Source organism: Schistocerca gregaria, chromosome 4 (assembly GCF_023897955.1).
Source record: "Schistocerca gregaria isolate iqSchGreg1 chromosome 4, iqSchGreg1.2, whole genome shotgun sequence".
Classification (NCBI taxonomy): Eukaryota; Metazoa; Arthropoda; class Insecta; order Orthoptera; family Acrididae; genus Schistocerca; species Schistocerca gregaria.
In genome coordinates, this window is record NC_064923.1 from 656627036 (window position 1) to 656649166 (window position 22131).

At 42.6% G+C, this 22131-nt stretch overlaps 1 protein-coding gene across 1 annotated transcript in view; it reads right to left on the bottom strand.

The window, feature by feature from the left end:
- Positions 1-22131, bottom strand: part of LOC126365793 (glutamic acid-rich protein-like) — a 104597-nt gene that overhangs the window by 28646 nt on the left and 53820 nt on the right. Inside the window, exons 5-6 of the mRNA XM_050008375.1 lie at positions 17352-17447; positions 2079-2180 (exon numbers count right to left, since the gene is read on the bottom strand). Of these exons, the coding sequence (XP_049864332.1) occupies positions 2079-2180; positions 17352-17447 (198 nt within the window). The remainder of the gene's footprint in view (positions 1-2078; positions 2181-17351; positions 17448-22131) is intronic.

Here is a 22131-nt window from a genome sequence, read left to right on the forward strand (position 1 = left end):
CGTTACACACAGCTTATGCAGAGAAATTACCCTGTGGCTAAATCAGGAATTTACATCATTCTTGATTTTAGTTACAATTGTACGTTAGCTAAAAATAATAACGTGTTGTGGTTTTCGTCTAGTCATCTAAGGAACGTATTGTGGGAGATTTTCAGCGTTTTATTTCATGCTGCTCAAAAATTAAATGACATTCGAAGCTGTATTGCCCCTCTGCTTGTCTCGTTTTACGTGTGAAGTGCAGCTGGCCAAGTCACTACAGGCTATTTAGCTGTATCAGCTGACCGGCCAGTGCTGAGTTAAATGCGCCGCTAAAGCTGTTGTGCCGTATTATCGATAAGTCGATGTGCACGTAACGCACAGCAGAGAACGTACCCGTACTTGACACTACTCGAGGCAGCTTGGCTACAGTCCCATGTGAAACTGAAATCCAAAGAGGTTCCAGCAAACGCGGAAGAATACATAGTGCAATGTTTACGTTAGGTTTATTCTTATGATGAACCGACTACAGTGACTCATTTGTCACGGTAATCGGCGGTCGGATAGCGCTCTGTCGTCTTCAGTGATTAGAGTAGTTTCTGTTTGTGGGTGATGGACATTCACGCATACTGCGTAGACCTGGTGAGTTGCCTGTTTGGGGGTTCATTCGCCCACGACTCATAGGTCCCATTCCAGGGTACGCCATCCGTTACAACTTACAATCACATTTAGTTTCACTACAGGATACGGTAACCTGTGTCTGTTAAATTTCACAGGCTGCTATCCCTGCGCTACTGCCATTTCTTCGACAGGAAGGTGATGTTCTCTTTAAGCAAGACAATGCACGTCCACACACGGCTGTTCGTAGTGTACAAGAACTGCCCTGGCAGGAAGATCGCCAGATTTCTCGCCAATTGAACACGAGGGATTAGCCGAGCGACCTTACTGTCATGGACTGTGCGGTTGGCCTCGGCGGAGGTTCGAGTCCCCCCTCGGGCATAGGTGTGTGTGTTTGTCCTTAGGATAATTTAGGTTAAGTAGTGTGTAAGCTTAGGGACTGATGACCTTAGCAGTTAATTCCCATAAGATTTCACACACATTTGAACACGTATGGGACAGGATGAAGTGGGAACTTACTCGTCCTCTAGGGCCTGCATGACCCCTAGCCGAATTGTAACAAAAGGTGCAAAGTGCTTAGGACAATCTGAGGATGTCATTCGGCACTTTTGACGTCAGAGAGGGGTACCCTGCGTACTGATGCAACTATGTGACATGTGTGTTTCATTTGGTCTGAATTTGTTATCATATACTCCTCCAATGATGAAGTACCATTCAACTCACCTTTCAATAAAATTGGTCTTGTGCATGAGGGTGTCGCATTTTTTCCAGCAGTATATAATCTTTCACACGAAAATGTTTACCAACAGAACGGAGTTATCTTTCTCCCAAGTTCTACGTCGCACATCGCACTGGCCGATGATCGCCAACAGACTGCCGTATGTTTTATGTATTCCTATCGTCCAACAAACGTTGTACACTAATCATGCTCACCAACATAGATGGTGTTTAACAATATTTCACGATCCTTTGTGCAAACTGTCAGCTCTCATACTCTAGGAACCATCAGATACAAAGCTTATACAGGATGGTCAGAAACTGGTTGTTGCAAGGCTGGTTGTGCTGAGAAATGATTGTTAAGAAAAATTGGGTACGTTGCCCCGTTTCAAAATTAATTAGTAATGAAGTTCGTCAATCGGGCTGTTGCGTGCTCATATTCAAGAGGTTCCCCAGATACAATAATACTGTCAGTTGTTCTCATATCGTAGATGATAGCGCGCGAGACTGCTCAGCCTTTGGCCCGGCTGGATCGTTGTTACCGCCTCATGTCCAATGTTTGTATCGCTCTCTTGTTCGGTTTTAGGAAACCAAACGAAAAACTTTGTCTCCAGCGAACTTCAATGGTAATTAATTGATAAACGAATTTCTTTGTAACAGTAATTTCTCAGTACAACCTCCCCTGCAACACCTTTACAAGCTTTACAAACTGTTTCTGACCACGCGATCTGTGTATGGAGCAATGGAGCAATCGTGGCAGTACTTACGATCTCGACATTGACAAGTGCCGTCCGAGCATCTTCCACAGCAGCCGCAGCCTCTGCGGGCTGAGAACTGCCGCCAACTCTTCGCATTGCGCCTCCACATACCTGCAAATCACGTGTGTTACATTTGCTAATACAGTCACTATATAATACCAAAAACTATTATTGAAACTGTGATTTCTAGGGTGACTGAGGCAAGATATAGCTACCGCTACACAGTCGGGGTTAACTCTCAGTTTTTTGCATAATAATTTCCATTTCTTTAATAACATTCGCCTTCTCTAAAACTAAAATCAACCTCTGCAAAATTAAAAAAAGTTACTCTCTTGCAGTGAACTGGACGTACTAAGGTAAAATGTGTACTGCTTGTTGAGAGCGTGTACCGCATCTATTTCTTAACAGATAGTCTCTGAAATCACTTACGCTATTGTATGTGATAGTCTATCTATTTCTTAATGTATATCGACTGAAAATGACTTCGAAGTATTTGTCGTACTCTGCCAATTGAAACTGAAGCCGGAGTTTCCCTTACATATGTATTAAGAATGAATACAAATACAAAGCATTGACACATTAGATTTTGCAGTGATCTGGGGATTTGTGAAACAAGTAGATTCATTATTAAAGTTTTTAACTTCTTGCCGGAATTTAGCGCTTACCTATTCTACAGCTGTGCTGAAGTCTTATCATTTCACATAATCTCACATTCGCTCACACAATTTACAACAACAGTTATGTAAACCAGTAGGACTGCATTTGATAACATTTCCGTAGACACAGATATCAAAACCACTGTGTACATATTTGAACTTAAAAGACTAATAAATACCGGGTGATCAAAAAATCAGTATAAATTTGAAAACTTAATAAACCACGTAATAAAGGAGATAGAGAGGTAAAAACTGACATACATGCTTGGAATAAGATGGGGTTTTATTAGAACAAAAAAAAACAAAGTTCACAAAATGTCCGACAGACGGCGCTGGACAGCAAAACGTCAGTGACTGCGCAAGACAATCGTGTATAACAGGAGCTGTAATGAGAGAGAGAGAGGATCAGATGCGCCAGCACTCGCAGCACGTTGACGTTACATGAAAAGGCGCTTTTAGTAAAGCTGTATTATCAGAATGGGGAATGTGCTAGTTCAGTGTTACGATACTATCGCCATAAGAAGGAGATTCGAACGGGTAAAGGTCCGTTGACGAATGCAGCTGTGGCGAGAATGATTTCGAAGTTCGAAGCCACGGGTTGTTTAGACGATAGACCTCGTAGTGGCCGACCGAGCACAAGGCTTAATGCTGGTGAGACAATTCAGGAAGAAATGGAAACTGTAGCGGGTTCGTCTATGCACGGGGAAGTCAGCGCGCGTGCAGTCACACGTCGCACCGGCATTCCATACACTACTGTTTGGTTGGCACTTAGGCGTACTATCCGATGCTATGCGTACAAAATCCATCGGCATCATGAACTGTTACCTGACGATTTAGTGAAGCGGAGGGCATTTGCGGTGTGGGCGATTCAAAAGATGGCGGAAGTTGACGATTGGCTGAGTGACGTGTTGTGAACCGACGAAGCTCATTTCACGTTCCGCGGGTCTGTCAACGCCCACAACTGCAGAATTTGGGCTACCGAAAATCCTAGAGCTGTCGTGGAAACTCCATTGCACGACGAGAAAGTCACGGTATGAGTTGGATTTACCACGTCTACCGTTATCGGGGCTTTTTTCTTCGACGAAATGCGTGATTCTCGTTTTGTAACTGCTACCGTGACGGGTGAGAGGTACGCCGATATGTTACAGAATCGCATCATCCCCAGCCTGGCTGATAAACACCTGCTGGAACGTACGATGTTATTCAGTTTGGCGCTCCACCCCGTATTGCTAGACGCGTGAAAGATCTCTTGCACGCGTCGTTTGGTGATGATCGTGTGCTCAGCCGCCACTTTCGTCATGCTTGGCCTCCCAGCTCCCCAGACCTCAGTCTGTGCGATTATTGGCTTTGGGGTTACCTGAAGTTGCAAGTGTATCGTTATCGACCGACATCTCTAGGGATGCTAAAGACAACATCCGACGTCAATGCCTCACCATAACTCCGGACAAATTTTACAGTGCTGTTCACAACATTATTCCTCGACTACAGCTCTTGTTGAGGAATGATGGTGGACATATTGAACATTTCCTATAAAGAACATCATCTTTGCTTTGTCTTACTTTGTTATGCTAATTATTGCTATTCTGATCAGATGAAGCGCCATCTGTCGGCCATTTATTGAACTTTTTTTTGTTTTTGTTTCTAGTAAAACCACATGTCATTCTAAGCATGTGTGTCAGTTTGTACCTCTATATCTACTTTATTCCGTGATTTATTCAGTTTTCAAATTTATACTGACTTTTTGATCACCCGGTAAATAAAGAATTATTTGCATGCATACAGGAAAGATGTACACAACACACTTGGCGACAGTGAAAACTGTTACGTATTGTGTAACATAGGCTACAGTTCACTGGAAAAGTGTTTCAAAACAAATTTAATAAATTACAGTTCCCATTTTTAACTTATTTCTTTTCCCAAGTATTGGAGGATAAACGGAAATGAACTACCACTGCTACTAAACGCAGCAGCTCACTTTGCACAGCAGACATTCACGAGAGTGATGTTCGAAGTACTGGGTGGAATTGCTTGGTAAATCATATGTGGCAGGGTCTAAGACGAGCTGCCTATTGCGGGAGATATCCCGGGACCCATCGCCAGTGATCCGTCGCTTGTAGGGTGTAATGTCGACATTTCAGCTGCAATGTCGGCCGAGTTGACACGCCTACAAGTCACTGCGAGTTCTACTGGTTCGAGTATATTGCGCCTAAGTTATGTGCTTTTCTGACAGTTGTTCACGTTTTTCTGTGTTGGTATTATACCGCTGAGGCCACATAGTTGTGGCACATTTCTGATTGTAGATGGGTAATATTGCTGTGACTTTATGAAGTGAATTTCATTTTGGTTGAAACAGTATTGAAAACCTCGTACAGTTTTGTTTAAAGATGGCTTTGACTGGATTGTATCCTCGTAAGCGAGACTTGATGTTTGGTGTCGTGGAGGTTACATGTTCCATGGGTTCCATGACGTTGCACAGATGGTGTACCCCGACTTTTGTAGTGGACTCGAGAATTTCGGTGTAAATTCTAGAGACACTCGGCCTTCCACCGTCTCGAACACCCGATATTTTAAAAGTAAGTTAGAGAGCGGAAACGTATCTACTTCGCCGCCGGTTTCTGTGTGCAGGTTGGAAGTTTGTAATGAGAAGACGCTGTGTGAGAGGGCAAGGAGTAATTAAATGCTATTCTTTGCTGTGTTGGTGAATGTGATTGTTGAAAAAAAAAAAAGAAAAACGAACATTTGACTGTAGACTTTTAACTTACTTCATGTTTTACCTCTGAACGAAGCAAGACGCATGGGACGTCTATAAATTATTTGGTTGTTATTTTGAATTGCTGGTGATTAAAAGCTCGAAGTACGAGTGAAATACAAGAAGACGGACATATTTATGTCTATGAAGAGAATTTCATGGTGTATAAATACATCGTGAATAGCCTACTTATTTAACAAGGACAACAATTCGACTTTACATGTTCTGGCACTATGGGACTGAGCACTATGGGACTTAACATCTATGCTCATCAGTTCCCTAGACCTTAGAACTACTTAAACCTAACTAACCTAAGGACATCACACAACACCTAGTCATTACACGTTCTGCCGGCCGGAGTGGGCGTGCGGTTCTAGGCGCTACGGTCTGGAACCCAGCGACCGCTACGGTAGCAGGTTCGAACCCTGCCGCGGGCATGGATGTGTGTGATGTTCTTAGGTTAGTTAGGTTTAATTAGTTCTAAGTTCTAGGCGACTGATGACCTCAGAAGTTAAGTTCCATAGTGCTCACAGCCATTTAAACCATTTTTTTTGTTCGCATATTAATAAAAAAAAAAGGAGAAGTTGCATTGTTGTATTTCGTTGCAGTAATAAGCCGGCCGTGGTAGCCAAGCGGTTCTAGGCGACACAGTCTGGAACCACGCGACCGCTACGGTCGCAGGTTCGAATCCTGTCCGGGCATGGGTGTGTGTGATGTCCTTAGGTTAGTTAGGTTTAAATAGTTCTAAGATCTAGGGACTGATGACCTCAGAAGTTAAATCCCATAGTGATCAGACCCATTCGAACCATTTTTGCAGCAATAATCAAGCAATGAAGAGACTAAGCCTTTCAGTTCCGCATTCAAGACGTTAGTCGAGCAACTAAGAGGTAAAGAAGAGGAATGAAAATCTTCATTGAATAAATTACGTCCAACCCAACCAGGACCCTTGAGAGAATAACTGCGATTTGTCCTACAGACAGAACTACACTACTGGCCATTAATATTGCTACACCAAGAAGAAATGCAGATGGTAAACGGGTATTCATTAGACAAATATATTATACTAGAACTGACATGTGATTACAATTTCAAGCAATTTGGGTGCATAGATCCTGAGTATCAGTACCCAGGACAACCACCTCTGTACGTAATAACGGCCCTGATACGCCTGGGCCTTTTGTCAAACAGAGCTTGGATGGCGTGTACAGGTACAGCTGCCCATGCAGCTTCAGCACGATACCACAGTTCATCAAGAGTAGTGACTGGCGTTTTGTGACGAGCCAGTTGCTCGGTCACCATTGACCAGATGTTTTCAATTGGTGAGAGATCTGGAGAATGCGCTAGCCAGGGCAGCAGTCGAACACTTTCTGTATCCAGGAAGGCCTGTACGGACCTGCAACATGCGGTCGTGCATTATCCTGTTGAAATGTAGGGTTTCGCAGGAATCGAATTAAGGGTAGAGCAACGGGTCGTAACACATATGAAATGTAACGTCCACTGATCAAAGTGTCGTCAGTTCGAACAAGAGGTGACCGAGACGTGTAACCGATGGCACCCCATACCATCACGCCGGGTGATACGCTAGCATGGCGATGACGAGTACACGCTTCCAATGTGCATTCACCGCCAAAAAAACGAGGAAACATCATAACCAGCCAAGACGATGACAGTGACCAAAAATATGCCAGACTGGACTGAGATAGCAAATTTAATTAAAGTACCAAGTTGTAAATTAGACTCAGTGAATACTCAACTAAATGCTAGATTAGATTACCAAAGTGCAGCTGCAAATGCTCAGATTGCAACTTTAACTGAAAAATTAGATGCACAGAGAGCAAATTTAGCTACTTGAAGACAAGAACTAAGCCTTACGTTAGATTCGCTAAATACTCAGCTAAATGATAGATTAGATGAACAGAAGGTGGATTCAGCTGCTTTAAGAAAGGAACTGAGTGCTACTTTAAGTGAAAAACTAGAAGCACAGGATGAGAAAAAATGCTGAGTTCAATGCATTAAATGATAAAGTGGAGAGTTTGCAATTAGATTTAAAGAATGAATTAATTAATTTTCTTACTATCCATGTAAAGCAACTGTTCACTGACCTTAGTCAGGCTCAGAGTAACCAATTTCAGGACTCAGTTAAAAAATTAAAGTTTGATATTGAAGTTAAATGTAATAATGTAGAATCTGAATTTAGAGAAAATTAGGATCATTTCAAAGCGTATGCAATGTTACATTCGATGCTATAAAGCAGAGGTTGCACACCTTAAAAGAGAGTTTGGAAAAACAGGATATATTAATACCTATGGTCCAATCGCAAATTGCAGGTGTGAGCATTCGAGGAGATTTTTTTTTACCTTTTATGAGATGTGATGTATAGGGGAGGGTTTATATTAGTTTTTGGAGGGTTGGGTAGTGTAAGTATAAATATGGCTAACTCAGAACACAGACGACACCTCCCAAACGACCCTCGCTAACAAATGTGACTGATTCTTCACCATTTGCCGTTCTAAAGGTGTTGCTAAGATTTTTCTTCGGGGACCTCAAGGGTGAAGGTGAGAATGTCCGTTCTGTAGGAGATGATTAACATCATGCCTCCTCTGGTTTCCCACTCAAGTACCTGCGAGGTCGGGATCCTGGGGAAGGCGGGTGGGAAGGGTTTCCTGGCTTTAGTGCTACCTTCTTTCCCTTCTTCGATCTTAGCAACCATTTCTACTTTTTCCTCCCTTACTTCTCAATTGAGTACATGTCTATCTTTCCCTCTTTACATATTCATATACTTCTATCGCAGAAGTCCTTCTCATTTGCCGTGGTTTTCAATAACCTTCAACTTATTTTATATAAGTAGGCCGAAGAATCAGGATACACAATCACACTTACGCATACACACAAAAGATACGATTACGCTAACAAAAATCTTACACATCAAAAGGGGAGAACCATCAAGGGTTGTAGGGGAAAAGGAATGTGTACATCGGGAAAGGGTGCACACATTGTAGTTTACTGTGACGGTTCTACATCGCACACATGGTTATATAGGGACACTTTAGGGTAATATGCACACATTGCCGTTCACTACGAGGGGTCTACATTGCCAAGGTAAGTGAAAGAAACTATTATACATAGGAAAATATACGTATAACAACAATGACGATTCTATATCGCATATGTACATAAAAATATATACATAAAAAAACTATGACAATTCTACATCAGGGATACATAAGAAGGAAGTGTAATTAGGGGAAGCATAAGCCAAGGAGGAATTAATGAGCATAAGCCAGGGAGGAACTAATTGTGATAATTATTCAGGAATGTCAATCGAACATTTGTTCTGATGATTTGTAGGATAGTGGGACAAGAATAGCATAAGTAAATGTATGACATATTGAATAGTGTATATAAATGTGGTGTCTACTGGAAGCTTAGAAGTGGAAGAGTAGTGGAGGACGACTCTAGGGGATTAAGTGAAGTATTAGGAAGTGAGTGTTATGTGTTAAATAAATTTTATTTTCCAGGGGATATTTAATTATAGTGTACATAAAGATGTATACTTGGGAAATGAACCATGAGTCCTACTCAGGAAGGATAAAGGAGGGGAGGAGGGGGCGCACCCAGCATTTATTGGATATAAAGTGCAGATAGGCAGACCTGAAAAAGGCTGACCTACACTGTGCGGACATAAGCACCAAGAAGTGGGTTGGCCTGTACCATAGGAAAATAGGAATTACGAGGGGCGTACCTACCGAAAAAGGAGGAGGAAGTGCACTCATAGGGTCAACCCGTATGTAAGGTACAGGTAGTGTTCCTAAAGGGAAAAGGTCAGTATCGTGGCAGAAGTCACACATTTTGTAGGAATTATTCTGCTAAATTTGAATTCTATATTCCACTAGCATTATTATGTTTTATGTTTATGAGTGTCGGAAAGAACAATTTCATTTGCCCAGAATTCTTCCAGACTACAAGCTGCTGTAGGTAATGAAACTATTACGTACTAAAGAAAAAATAGTACAGAGAATTAGAATGACGAAAGACATAAGTGTCTATGACACCGCGAGTTTGTGATTGGAAATCAAGAATGTTGTCCGCACGATTTCTAGGTTTAAAATTACTAACTTCAACATTGGGTGAAATGTTCAGATAGTTATCATCAAAAAGAAAAAAAAGAAGAGCTAGATATTAAGTACACGATTACTAACATAAATATAATATATACTGATTAAATTGTAAATTAACGTTACGTGGGATATTAATGAATATGTATAAAATATCCCGTGTTCGAGCTGAGGGGAGGGATACGTAGTGACTCGAGAATTTCGGTGTAAATTATAGAGACACTCGACCTTCCACCATCTCGAACACCGATATTTTAAAAGTAAGTAAGAGGACGGAAACGTATCTACTGCGCCGCAGGTTTCTGTGTGCAGGTTGGAAGTTTGTAATGAGAAGACGATAAGCGGGGCAGTCTATCGACGCCGATAAGTGTTTGTCGCAAGAGCCACAGACGCTGTGTGAGAGGGCAAGGAGTAATTAAATGCAATTCTTTGCTGTGTTGGTGAATGTGATTGTTGAAAAAAAAAAGAAAAACGAACAATTGACTATAGACTTTCAACTTATTTCATGTCTTGGCTCTGAACGAAGCAAGAGGCATGGGACGTTTATAAATTATTTGGTTGTTAAAACCAGGCAATTTTGATTATGTTTCATTGTATCTAATGGGTATCGGTGTAGTTGACTTGCAAGAGTTTGTATGCTTATGTGAAACTTGTGGAAAGGAAAATACACCTGTGCTGAACTGAAAGTATGAGAGTACAGAGTTATTTCAAGTGAGAGAGAGAGTAATTTTTTGGTTCCTCTAACCAGCATTATTTCTTCGAGGAAGAAGTTGTGGAGACTGACGTAGCCGCCTATCTAGAGAAGAGAATCTGCTAAACGTTTCAAGTAAGTCAACTGTAGTAAGAGAAGTCTGAAGTTGGCAATCCAGTTTTGCACCGCTTCTCTTGTCGCCGAAACCGTTAGACTTTATGGTTATCTGTGACGTCTCTTTACGATAGCACCCCGAGCAGACAACGTCGAGAGTGTAGTGGACAGAGTGGTCCATAGATGTGGAGCTTCTTGTAAGGGTGCAGATGTCGACCCTGTCTCGGACCGGTACGATATGCTCTTATACCTCCTGGATGCAGCGAGTTAGGGTCGCTGACGGGGAAGCCCCACTGTACGAGGAGGGTACCACTTGGTGTCAGCAGTTTGCTTTGGCGCGTGTGTCAGTCCCGCCTGAGCCTTCTTAAGGCGGTGATTGCGATTGTGTGGGGTACGCGATAGCGAAGAAAAGTCATTAATTGGTGCAAGTGTAATTATTTGGATAATGAGTGGATGATTTTAAATTACGGACGACCACGAAGAACTTACCAGCAATGTCAGGTCAAAAATCGGTTGCAGAGCGAGTGTGATTAGGCTAGTATTGATAATCTTGCCTGTGGTTAAAGTACAATAAACTGAATGTTGTCAAATAAGTGTGAACTTCATTTTGTCAGCAGGCAACTTTCTCGAACTGGCGCGTGTACCTTGTAAGTTCGCCCTCCATGTTTCGTACCATCAAGGCCGTTTTCCTATCAAAATGCAGACAGCCGAAATATCTGACTTAGCTTAAATAAAAGCAGGAGCAACTAACACACTCTTATAAAACAAAACAGGCAGATAAATAGAAATTTGAAGTCAAGTAGTAGAAGACGGAAAAGATAGAAAACCTGTGAAGCTATTTTTCCAACATGTCAGCCATTTTAGAGTCTGTAACCTTGTGTTGAACTCGCAATTTTGAAGTGAAAAGAAGGTCATTTGATGTATCAAACAGATACCGAATTACACAAGAAAAACAGTTGTGCGTTTCATTAGAATATCTCGATTTACATGCTTTTTCTTTTGCAAGACCCTCAGGTTTGTTTACACATTTCTTCCGACGTTGTTACAGTACAGCTTTAAGTGAAGTCCTCCTCGGGCTTGGTGGATTAGCGGTGAAATGTCTGGAAAACGAGAGATTGCGGGATAGAATCCCAATCGAACCACAGAAATGTTCGGTCTGCCTGTAAGGTAAAGTTCACCACTCTACGATGTGAGGAGTCCCCAGAAACGACTCTTGTTTGGATTCCACGTTAGACTGTAGGTTCCCTTTCCCCTGTTGAGTAACTGGAGTAAGTTAGCGACTTGCAAGTTGCCGAAGTGGCTCCAATACAAAGATTTCCACTCAGCCACTGAGCCACGCGGAATTATTACTATTGAAGACATCTTCAGAAAAAGGTTTCAAACCTACAACTACCTTATGAGAAATGTGATAGGTGATTTCACAGCAGAATCATTTCGTTGATGAGCTACATCCTGCAAATAATGTGACGTCTTTCGTCAAAACATAAATACATCTACTCTCTGCAAACATTGTGAAATACCCTGCAGAGGGTACATCCCATTGTACCGGTTATTAGGATTTTATCCCGTTGTATTAACGGATGGAGCGTGGGAATAATGATTCTTTGAATGCCTCTACGCGTGCTGTAATCAGTCTAATCTTGTCCTCATGATTCCCACAGGAGCGATACGTAAGAGTGTTGTAGCACATTCCAAAAGTCTATCATTTGAAGCCGCTGCTGAAACTCTACAAGTAAGCTTTATAGGGATAGTCACTAATATGGATACCCTGCGTTATGGCATATTAAGCATTTCGCATAACCATTATAATCGGCAAAAAGATACAGATGACCTATTGTACCACTAAAAACAGTTGTCACTGAATGCCCGCTATTAGAACAACTCGCTTCGTCCGCCATCTCGCTGTGCTCTGAGAACTGCGACTGGTGGATGAGGTGAGCTGTTGCTCCATTCTGCCGCATTGTTTACCTCTGACAGCTCTACGTTCCCGATGAGCCTCGGCGAACGGCCCAGGTTTGCACTTATTTTCACGCGACCTGTACACCACCCGAGCACTTACAAATCTCTCAGAATGGATTCAGCGGCAATTCACAGGCACGGCCTCAATTCTGGTGTGCACATCTTGGATGTCGTACGAGATGTGCGTGCCTTCGACCAAGCTCTGACCAATATCCGTCAGATGAGTACTGCCGTTTTGGGTTCATGGGTCATAATGGCTTCCAACAGTTTCGGTGCATAGTGCAGTCCAAGTCAAAACGCGCCACTGTCGTCATCAGGGCGAAAGACGGTATACAGACGCACAAAATTTTTCAGTCTTGGTTGCACTTTATTATTTCTGATATTGATTATGCGTTTTGGATAACTGCCATCAAATGATCAAATACTCTTGTTAGCCAAAAAAGCAAAAGTCAGAAATAATAAAAAAAAATGCACCCAAGATCGAAAAATTTTACTGTTTGTGCATGGTTATGGCCACTGCCTAGATAATGACGTCCTGTCGGCCATTCGAAAGAGTGAACAACGCTTATTTAAAAAATTACTATCTTTTGGGGTATTGAAGTAAATTTATGACTGGGATTTCTTGGTCGGGAGGACGTAGCAAGTTACATTCAAGACCAAATCAAAATACTCATCACGGAGAAATTATCCGAATGGGACAGAAATCTGCATATGTGATGTACATGTACAGGCAAACAAATGATCATAATTTCAGAAAAATTGGACGATTTCTGCAAGAAAAAGAGCTTCACAAATTGAGCGAGTCAATAACGCGTTGGCGGCCGAGCGGTTCTAGGCGCTTCAGTCCGGAACCGCGCTGCTGCTACAGTCGCAGGTTCGAATCCTGCCTCGGGAATGGATGTGTGTGATGTCCTTAGGTTAGTTAGGTAAGTCTAGGGTACTGATGACCGCAGATGTTAAGTCCCATAGTGCTTAGAGCCATTTGGACCATTTTGAATAACGCGTTGGTCCACCTCTGGTTTTTCTGCAAGCAGTTACTCGGCTTCGCATTGATGCACAGAGTTGTTGGCTGTCATCCTGAGGGATTTTGTGACAAATTTTGTCCAATTGACGAGTTAGATAATCAAAATAATGAGATGGTTGGAGGGCCCAAACATTCTCCACTGGCGAGATTAGGCCAAGGTAGGATTTGACAAGGACGAAGGCAAGCAGTAGAGATTCTCGCCGTGAGCGAACGGGTGTTATCCTGCTGAAATGTAAGCCCATGATGTCTTTCCATGAAGGACAACAAAATGGGCCGAAGAATGTTGTCGACGTATGCAATGCTGTAAAAGTGGCGAGGAGGACAACTAAAAGGATCCTGCTATGAGAGGAAGTGATACCCCGGACCATCGCTCGCGGTTGTCGGGGCATAGGGCAGGCGACGTTTAGGTTAATATCCTACCAATTTATTGAGCGTCTTCGACGGTCACTGGGGCTCAGTTCGAAGTGTGACTCCTAACTGAAGGCAATACTATTTCGTTCAATGAGATTCCAGGCCGAAGACGTGTCTGGAGACATCCTGGACAGCGGTGGGATATCATCCTGACTGTTGCTTGCCATAAGGCCCAACAACCACGAGTGACATTCTGGGGTGCCATTTCGTTTCATATCAGGATGTCTTTGGTTGTCATCCGTGGCTCTCTTACAGCACAGTGGTAGTCCAGCATTATTCTACGCCCTGTTTCGTTGCCCTCCATGGCAAGCCATTCTGGGCTTACATTTCAGCAAGATAATGCCCGACCGAACACGAGTAGTGTTTCTGCTGCTTGTTTTTGTGCTTTCCAATCCCGACCTTGGCCAGCAAGTCGCCGATCTCTCCCTAGTTGACGACGTTTGGAGTATTAAGGGCAAGGTTCTTCAACCAAGTCGGGATTCTGACGATTTAACTCGCCAGTTGGACAGTATTTGATACAATATTCCTCAGGAGGACACCCAGCAACTCTGTCAATCGACGCCAAGCAGAATAATTGCTTGCATGGAGGTCAGAGGCGGACCAACCCGTTACTGACTTGGTCAATTTGTGAAGGACTTTCCCTTGAATAAATAATCCAGCTTTTCTGAAGTTGTAATCATTTGCTTGTCTGTACATGTACACTGCATCAACTGATTTCTGTTCCACGCGGACGATTCTTTCATGGTGCGTCCTTAATTTGTCTTAGAGTGTATTTGGATGGAGGGTCATCGAAAAATGTTGAAGTAACTTCGGGTGTTCCCCACTGAGGTGTGTTGAACCTTGCTGTTCATGTTGTATATTAATGACCTGACAATCAATATCAACAGTGAAGCGACGGGTTGCGCCAATACTTGTCAAATTCCAGGTGCCTGCCGACACCACAAACTCAACACGTACGCCGTGCAGCGGCTCTGCAACTACAGGCAGGGCGCTGGAGCTATGATCGTCGTTTCGAGACTCTTCGACGGCGTTTGGCGGGCTGGGTGCGTCAAGTCAACCACAACAAGACCTTTCATCCACAATGAGTTTTCACTCTGCAGCGGAGAGTGTGCTGGTATGGAACTTCCCGGGAGATTAAAACTGTGTGCCGGACCGAGACTCGAACTCGGGACATCTGCCTTTCGGGGGCAACTGCTCTACCAACTGAGATACCCAAGCATGACTCACGCCCTGTCCTCACAGCTTTACTTCTGCCAGTACCTCGTCTCCTATCTTCCAGACTTTACAGAAGCTCTCCTGCGAACCTTGCAGAACTAGCACTTCTGAAAGAAAGTATACTGCGGAGACATGGTTTAGCCACAGCCTGGGGGAGGTTTCCAGAATGAGATTTTCACTCTGCAGCGGAGTGTGCGCTGATATGAAATTTTCTGGCGGATTAAAACTGTGTGCCGGACCGAAAGTCGGACTCGGGACCTTTGCCTTTCGCGGGCAAGTGCTCTACCAAATGAGATACCCAAGCACGACTCACGCCCCGGGGCGGCCGGCACACAGTTTTAATCTGCCAGGAAGTTCCAAGACCTGTCATGTCTGGTATAAAAGGGGGCCACAAGGACAGGCGAGATGTCGGTCTTCGAATCGACGTCTGCTGTGTGTCGACTGCCGCTGTGAGGCCGCTAACATTCTTCGTGCAGTAGGCTGCCTCCTCCAAGGGTCGAACCGATGCCCTCCTAGAAACCGAGTCGCGTGTACCTGCCAGAGCTCGTCACTCACCTCACGTGAACGGGACAACATATGACCGCTGCATTTGGCGCAACGCTTGCGAGGTATGCCTACCAGGCAAGGCCTTGGCACTTCTGGGGCAGCAGCTACTACATCCTAGTGAAACCGCTTCTCGGCATCGCGGGCCGCGAAATCGACGCCTGACCTTTCCTGTGGTACGTGGGTCGATGCTGGCCCGCGTCACCGGACGAGTGCGCACACCTGTAACCGCTGCAGTTTGTAGGAGTAATAAATGGTTTACATTCGCGCCGTCTGTCTTTCTGCAGCCAGCTTCATCTCCGACGGACTCCCGTAGCCATTACCCTACCCATTGAACCCACAATGACCCTCCGTAGCGTCCACTGAAATCCCCACATTCTGCATTTTGGTGTCCAACGGGGTACATGCGACCGTCCATCCTGCTGCACCGCTACAGTAGTAAGCTTGTATCTTTCTTTACATAATGCAGTTATCTACAGGGTGATTTCTTGGTTATGTTACTAACTTTCAGGGGTGATGGAGAAGGTAAATGTATCGACTTGAGGCAAGTGATCCTAGTCCGGAGACGACCAAGTCGATATCTACAAACGAAAACCGTTCTGATGCCTCTGACGGTGAAATACTGGGTGATCAAAAAGTCAGTATAAATTTGAAAACTTAATAAATCACGGAATAATGTGGATAGAGAGGTACAAATTGACACACATGCTTGGAATGACATGGGGTTTTATTAGAACCAAAAAAATACAAACGTTCAAAAAATGTCCGACAGATGGCGCTTATCTGATCAGAATAGTAATAATTATCATAACAAAGTAAGACAAAGCAAAGATGATGTTCTTTACAGGAAATGTTCAATATGTCCCCACCATCATTCCTCAACAATAGCTGTAGTCGAGGAATAATGTTGTGAACAGCACTGTAAAGCATGTCCGGAATTATGGTGAGGCATTGGCGTCGGATGTTGTCTTTCAGCATCCCTAGAGATGTCGGTCGATCACGACACACTTGCGACTTCAGGTAACCCCAAAGCCAATAATCGCACGGACTGAAGTCCGGGGACCTGGGAGGCCAAGCATGACGAAAGTGGCGTCTGAGCACACGTTCATCACCAAACGGCGCGCGACTGTCGGACACTTTGCGAACTTTGTTTTTTTTTTTTTTTTGCTTCTAATAAAACTCCATGTCATTTCAAGCATGTGCGTCAATTTTTACCTCTCTATCTACACTATTCCGTGATTTATTAAGTTTTCAAATTTACACTGACTTTTTGATCATCCGGTACTTGTATTGGTAGTGTTGTTGCTAAGACAGTAGGGGATTCAACTTTCAGGAGTGGTAGTATGGACCAAAAAATGAAAAAAAAATCCAGTAAACATGGGCTCTTAAATGCATACCTTCAGAGCTACGAGCACTTGTTCATCTTTGCTTCTTTTCTACTCAACAAGCGCTCGTTGCTCTTGATGTATGCAGCTTGGAGCTCACATTTACTGGACATATTTTCTCGTTTTGGTCCATACTACCACCTCTGATAGTTGCCTACCCTACAGTCTTGGCAACAACAGTATTGGTACACACATTGTGCTGTCACGTATTCCACTCTCGGAGGTATCAGAACAATTTTGGCTTATAACTTTCGACCCTTATCTCAAATCGGTACATTTACCCTTCTCTATCATCCCTGAAAGTTTGTAACGTCGTCACGGAATCACTCTATGCAAGAGTAGAGAATGATGCTAATCAGTTCAGAAATATACTCATGGATACTGACTGATGACATACTATATCAGATATATGATACTCACGGTCTCCGTGGCAGTGAAAGTTCCTGCATCCTTGGTGTAAAAGGTCGCCGCTTGAATTTGACAAGTGTCATGTCGGGCTCCTGTCGCCATGGTTCCCTGAAAGGCAAAAGAGGGAATCAGCAGGATGCTATTTCGCCAAATTATAATCGTAGGATTTGCCTTCTTATGTTTTTCGTCCTGACTTTCGCATATCATCTGGATACAGTAAACATATTATAAACATGATCTTTATGCGATCAGAACCAGAAATATAAGAGGAACTCCAAATTTTATTCTGATGCACTGCATCTTGCTTGAAATTAGTCTTCATCGTAATCTGAAATTACTTAAAAGATGATTTCAATTAAAAAAAGCTTTTGTAACAATGATGTATAACTTTGATGACGTCATTGTCACCGACTACACAAACCATCACTGCAGTAGCACCTGTCACAGGTGGATTTGGCTGGGGTACCGAGAGTGACGTTAAGTGACGGGACTCATAGCGATAGGAGAGGTGGGTACACGTTTTACGACACTTTGGGTGGCACTGTATTTTCTTTATGGTAGCAATACCATGATGGAGTGATTTAGATATATGTTTTTGTTTGTGTGGGAATTAAAAAGAAACAAATACGTCATAAATTGTTTGTTAGTCAACCAAACCTCAGCATTACCTCAGACATTAACGTAGACGGGAACCAGCAACTCTGGGTGAAGCGGCATCAATTAAGTTAAGGATATGCACGATAAGTGTGGATCTGGGTCTCTAATAATGGAGGCGCCATAAAATACCACAAAATAAACTTAAGTGAATTTCATTAGCACAGTCACTGTAAGATTGAAATAGTCTGTGTTGTATTAACGTTCTGTTCTATATTCTCAAGCAAAATTGTGTTGTGTAATACTGAAAGAGGGAGTGAGTATGCATCGTCACCTTAAGCTGCAATGTTCATATGTTTATTACATTCTCGACTTGGAATTAATAACTTTGTAAAGACTGTTTTATAAATATTTGAATATTAATATTTTAAGCGTGCATGTGCATTTCATCCGATACTGCGTTTCTGGTGGAATAACGTTGTGCACCACACTCTCTTAACCAGGTTTCTTTTTCACGTTGTCTTCTGTTTACTCTAAACTACTGGGTAGTGCCACTACAAAATGCACGAATCGCTGCCTGTTGGGAGATGATTGTGATCTAGGAAAGGCCTCAAGTAAAGAACACAGGTCCCAGTGGATATCCATCGAAAGGTCCGGATAGAAAAATGGAAGAACAGAACTGGAGAGCCCAGACATGTTTCCAAGAAAGTGGCTGCCTCTGGTGGTAACCTTCCCATCCTGGTGTGGTGAACTTTGGACAGGATGAGAATAGGAGTCCCACGTTGCAAGACCAACATATAGAAGAGGGGCCACCTAGCACAGTTTCTATGTAAATGTTGTAGGGGCAAAGTCTAGGCCACCTGGTCAACGCAGCCTGATGAATGAACGTCTCACACTAGAAGATTTAGGGAGTTTTGGACGCAGTTTTCTGGAAACAACTCGTTCAGACGAACACAGGAAAGATAATGATGATATTGAATGCAGGGCACTCAGCGCCATGGTTATCAGCACCTTGCATAATATTTACTAAATAATTGATGATAATAATCTCTTCTCTCGTAAAATATGGACCATGGGTACATATTCAAGATTTGTAAGATTATCTGGTAATGGTTGCTTATTAATATATTAAAATGGATAATACAAATTACAAATGAAAGTGTGCTTGTTTACATCCACGTTCATGTATTTTCCTTTCGCTTAAATAAAACTATGATATGGTAATGATCTAAAATACTAAATAAAATGAGGCTAAGCTGAATCCAGTGCTAAATGTTAATCCCTGTACGTGTGATAGGCTGACTACTAATAAAAAGAAACAGAAGGAGCAGCCATTGTGAGAAAAAGCAAATGTTGATAAACAATTCTACACATGTAAAAAATATATACATCAAAACCTGAGTCTCAGATTCAAAATATATATGAAAAGAAAAATGAACAAGCAGTCAATATTGTAAAGCAATGATTCAGATGATGACAGGAGGCTTGATCACTGACTAACACTCTGAGAACCATTAATATAACCTACCCAAAATATGGGCAGGAGTCCAGAAAAAACATAGAACCTTAAAACATTTTTCCACTGTTCTCATTGTTACTGAAAACAAAGAACAAACCATTACCGGTAAAAATTGCTGTTCTCTTGTAACAATCAAACAAAATTTGTTGCACACCGGCCCCAGAACGCCACAAGCATTAAACAATGGTATTACGTTGTAGCCGGCCAGAGTGGCCAAGCGGTTCTAGGCGCTACAGTCTGGAACTGCGAGACCGCTACGGTCGCAGGTTCGAATCCTGCCTCGGGCGTGGATATGTGTGATGTCCTTAGTTTAGTTAGGTTTAAGTAATTCTAAGTTCTAGGGGACTGATGACCTCAGATGTTAAGTCCCATAGTGCTCAGAGCCATTTGAACCTTTTTTTGTTATGTTGTAATTCCAGCCACACATTATGCCACTGACACATAAATCTTGTTCTCAATATCGAGATAATAGTCCTCGAGGGAGATGCGTGGGTTAGTACCTTATTTTACCTGCACGTGTCCCTTTATAGGCTAATGACCTTGCACCTTGCCCTTGCACGGAGACTGAACATGTGGAACACGTAATTCGTGTGATGATCATAATGATATTGGATTTAGGTTGCTCAACAGCTTGGTCATTGTGGAATGGTCATTAGTGGGTATCGAAATACGCATCTCACGGTTTGATCAACGTCTGCTCTCATAAATAAAACTGCTGCGAAGATATCTCAAGTACACACATTAGTAGATTTTTCAGAATCTCTGGCTATGTTGATACAAACATGACGTTCGTATATATTAAAATACGCAGTCGTCTGGAAAGACGTCTTACTGACGCATTGTTTGTTATATGGATGACTGACCACTTAAACAAAAACAAGAAACAGAACTATGAGTTCATTAGCTTCATCTCAATATATTAGGTAGGCTAACTGCCACTTCAAAATTTTAAAATGCGAGTTACACAGATACTGTTGTCAGATAGGATGACAGACACGTCTTTATCCCAGTGGAAGGTTACCGTATGCCAGCGTAAGAAACACATGTTTTTTAAGATACGTTGTATCGAAGTAGTATTCCACAAACTTGACATACTGATGGATGACCGAGTCTGAGAAAGGAACTGTGTCAATTGATAATGTCCTATTCGTGACCTGGTGAGCATCACTTCCTTCCGTCGGTTTTGTTGGCATGAGGTAGTCGAATTGACTAATTATGGATTGTTTCTTACCATTTCCAACTACTTGTCTTCCCCCTGATGCAAAAGCTTCGTGTCCAACAATGACTACAGGAAGACTTAATATTTCATCTCAATGCCCCCTCTACATGTTTCTTTCTGCTTTGTTGGTCACATGATTTCCCGATATTTCAACATTTCCCGATATCCAGTAGAATACCACGTCCTTGCCTCGGTTTAGGAATCGCAGTAATGTATCTAGGACAGCCTAAAGCATTTTCTCCACTGGATTCATTTTTTGTACGGATTTCAAGGTACTGAAAAGTTAGAGCAGATGAGACATTTCCGCTGTGATGGCACTTCACCTCCACCAGTGTCTTTTATGATGCCATATATTTGGACATAGTAATTTATTAGTTGTACAAGGAGACAAAGTCTGAAGAACGTATTGGGGATGACAGCTGATGAACTGTCTATTCTCCTGCTCAGATCCATCCATGTACACATACACTGGAGGTATGAATTAAAAAACGCCATCAGCCACAACTTTTCGTGTTTTATTAAGTACACAAAGCATTTCGGATCCTGTGGATCCATCATTAGGTGTAAATGGTGTAAATTGTGTTAATACATACTTTATTTCTTCTCATGAATGAGGTGATGTGCATATTTCTCTACGAAAAGGTTTAATGTTAGATTATGAATTTCGTAAGCCAAACACGGAAAATATGTGCGAAACAGTGGAAAAGATGAACAGTATGAACGTCAACAAAAGATTTGGATCACCTCTTCATTTCGAAATTCATGGCACAGAAAAAAACATTGGCTCTAAGGTTTTTTCACGGCACTCCTGGGCGACGTCATATACGTTGTGAGAAGTGCCCTTACTCGGATGCAGGCTTGAATCCATCGTGGCATACCATCGACGAGATCATCAATCCAGCTCTGATCCAAACTGTCCTAATCTTCAATGGCTATTCTGCGTAAGTTGCGCAGTAAGTCAAAAAAATAAAAAATAAATAAAAAAGTTCGATTGTGTTCATATCCGGAGAGCACGCAAAACAAATTCATTTTTGTGATTCAAGCATGCTGAATGGACGTGTTTACAAGAACAGCACGATCATCACACGAGTCCTCATCCATCAAGATGAAATTGTCACCAAAATGTTGGCGGTACAGTTCAACTAATGGTTGCAGAGCATCATCCCTGTCTCGTAGAGCAGTGAGATTGCCCTCAACAGCCACGAGAGATGTAAGACGCTCCATGTGATGCCACCCCACAACATTACTCCACCACCATCTTGTAGTAAACATAAGACACAGTGTTGGAGGCACTCGATATGAACGGTTTGTCTTCAACACATTGTCATTATAAGAGTATGTACAGATCCGAGTTTCATCCGTAAACTACACCTGACGCGAATCCTGGGGCGTACTTTCTGCATGATTTCTTGCCCATTTTTAATGGAATCCATGGTGTTATGATGTACAATGTGGTGCTC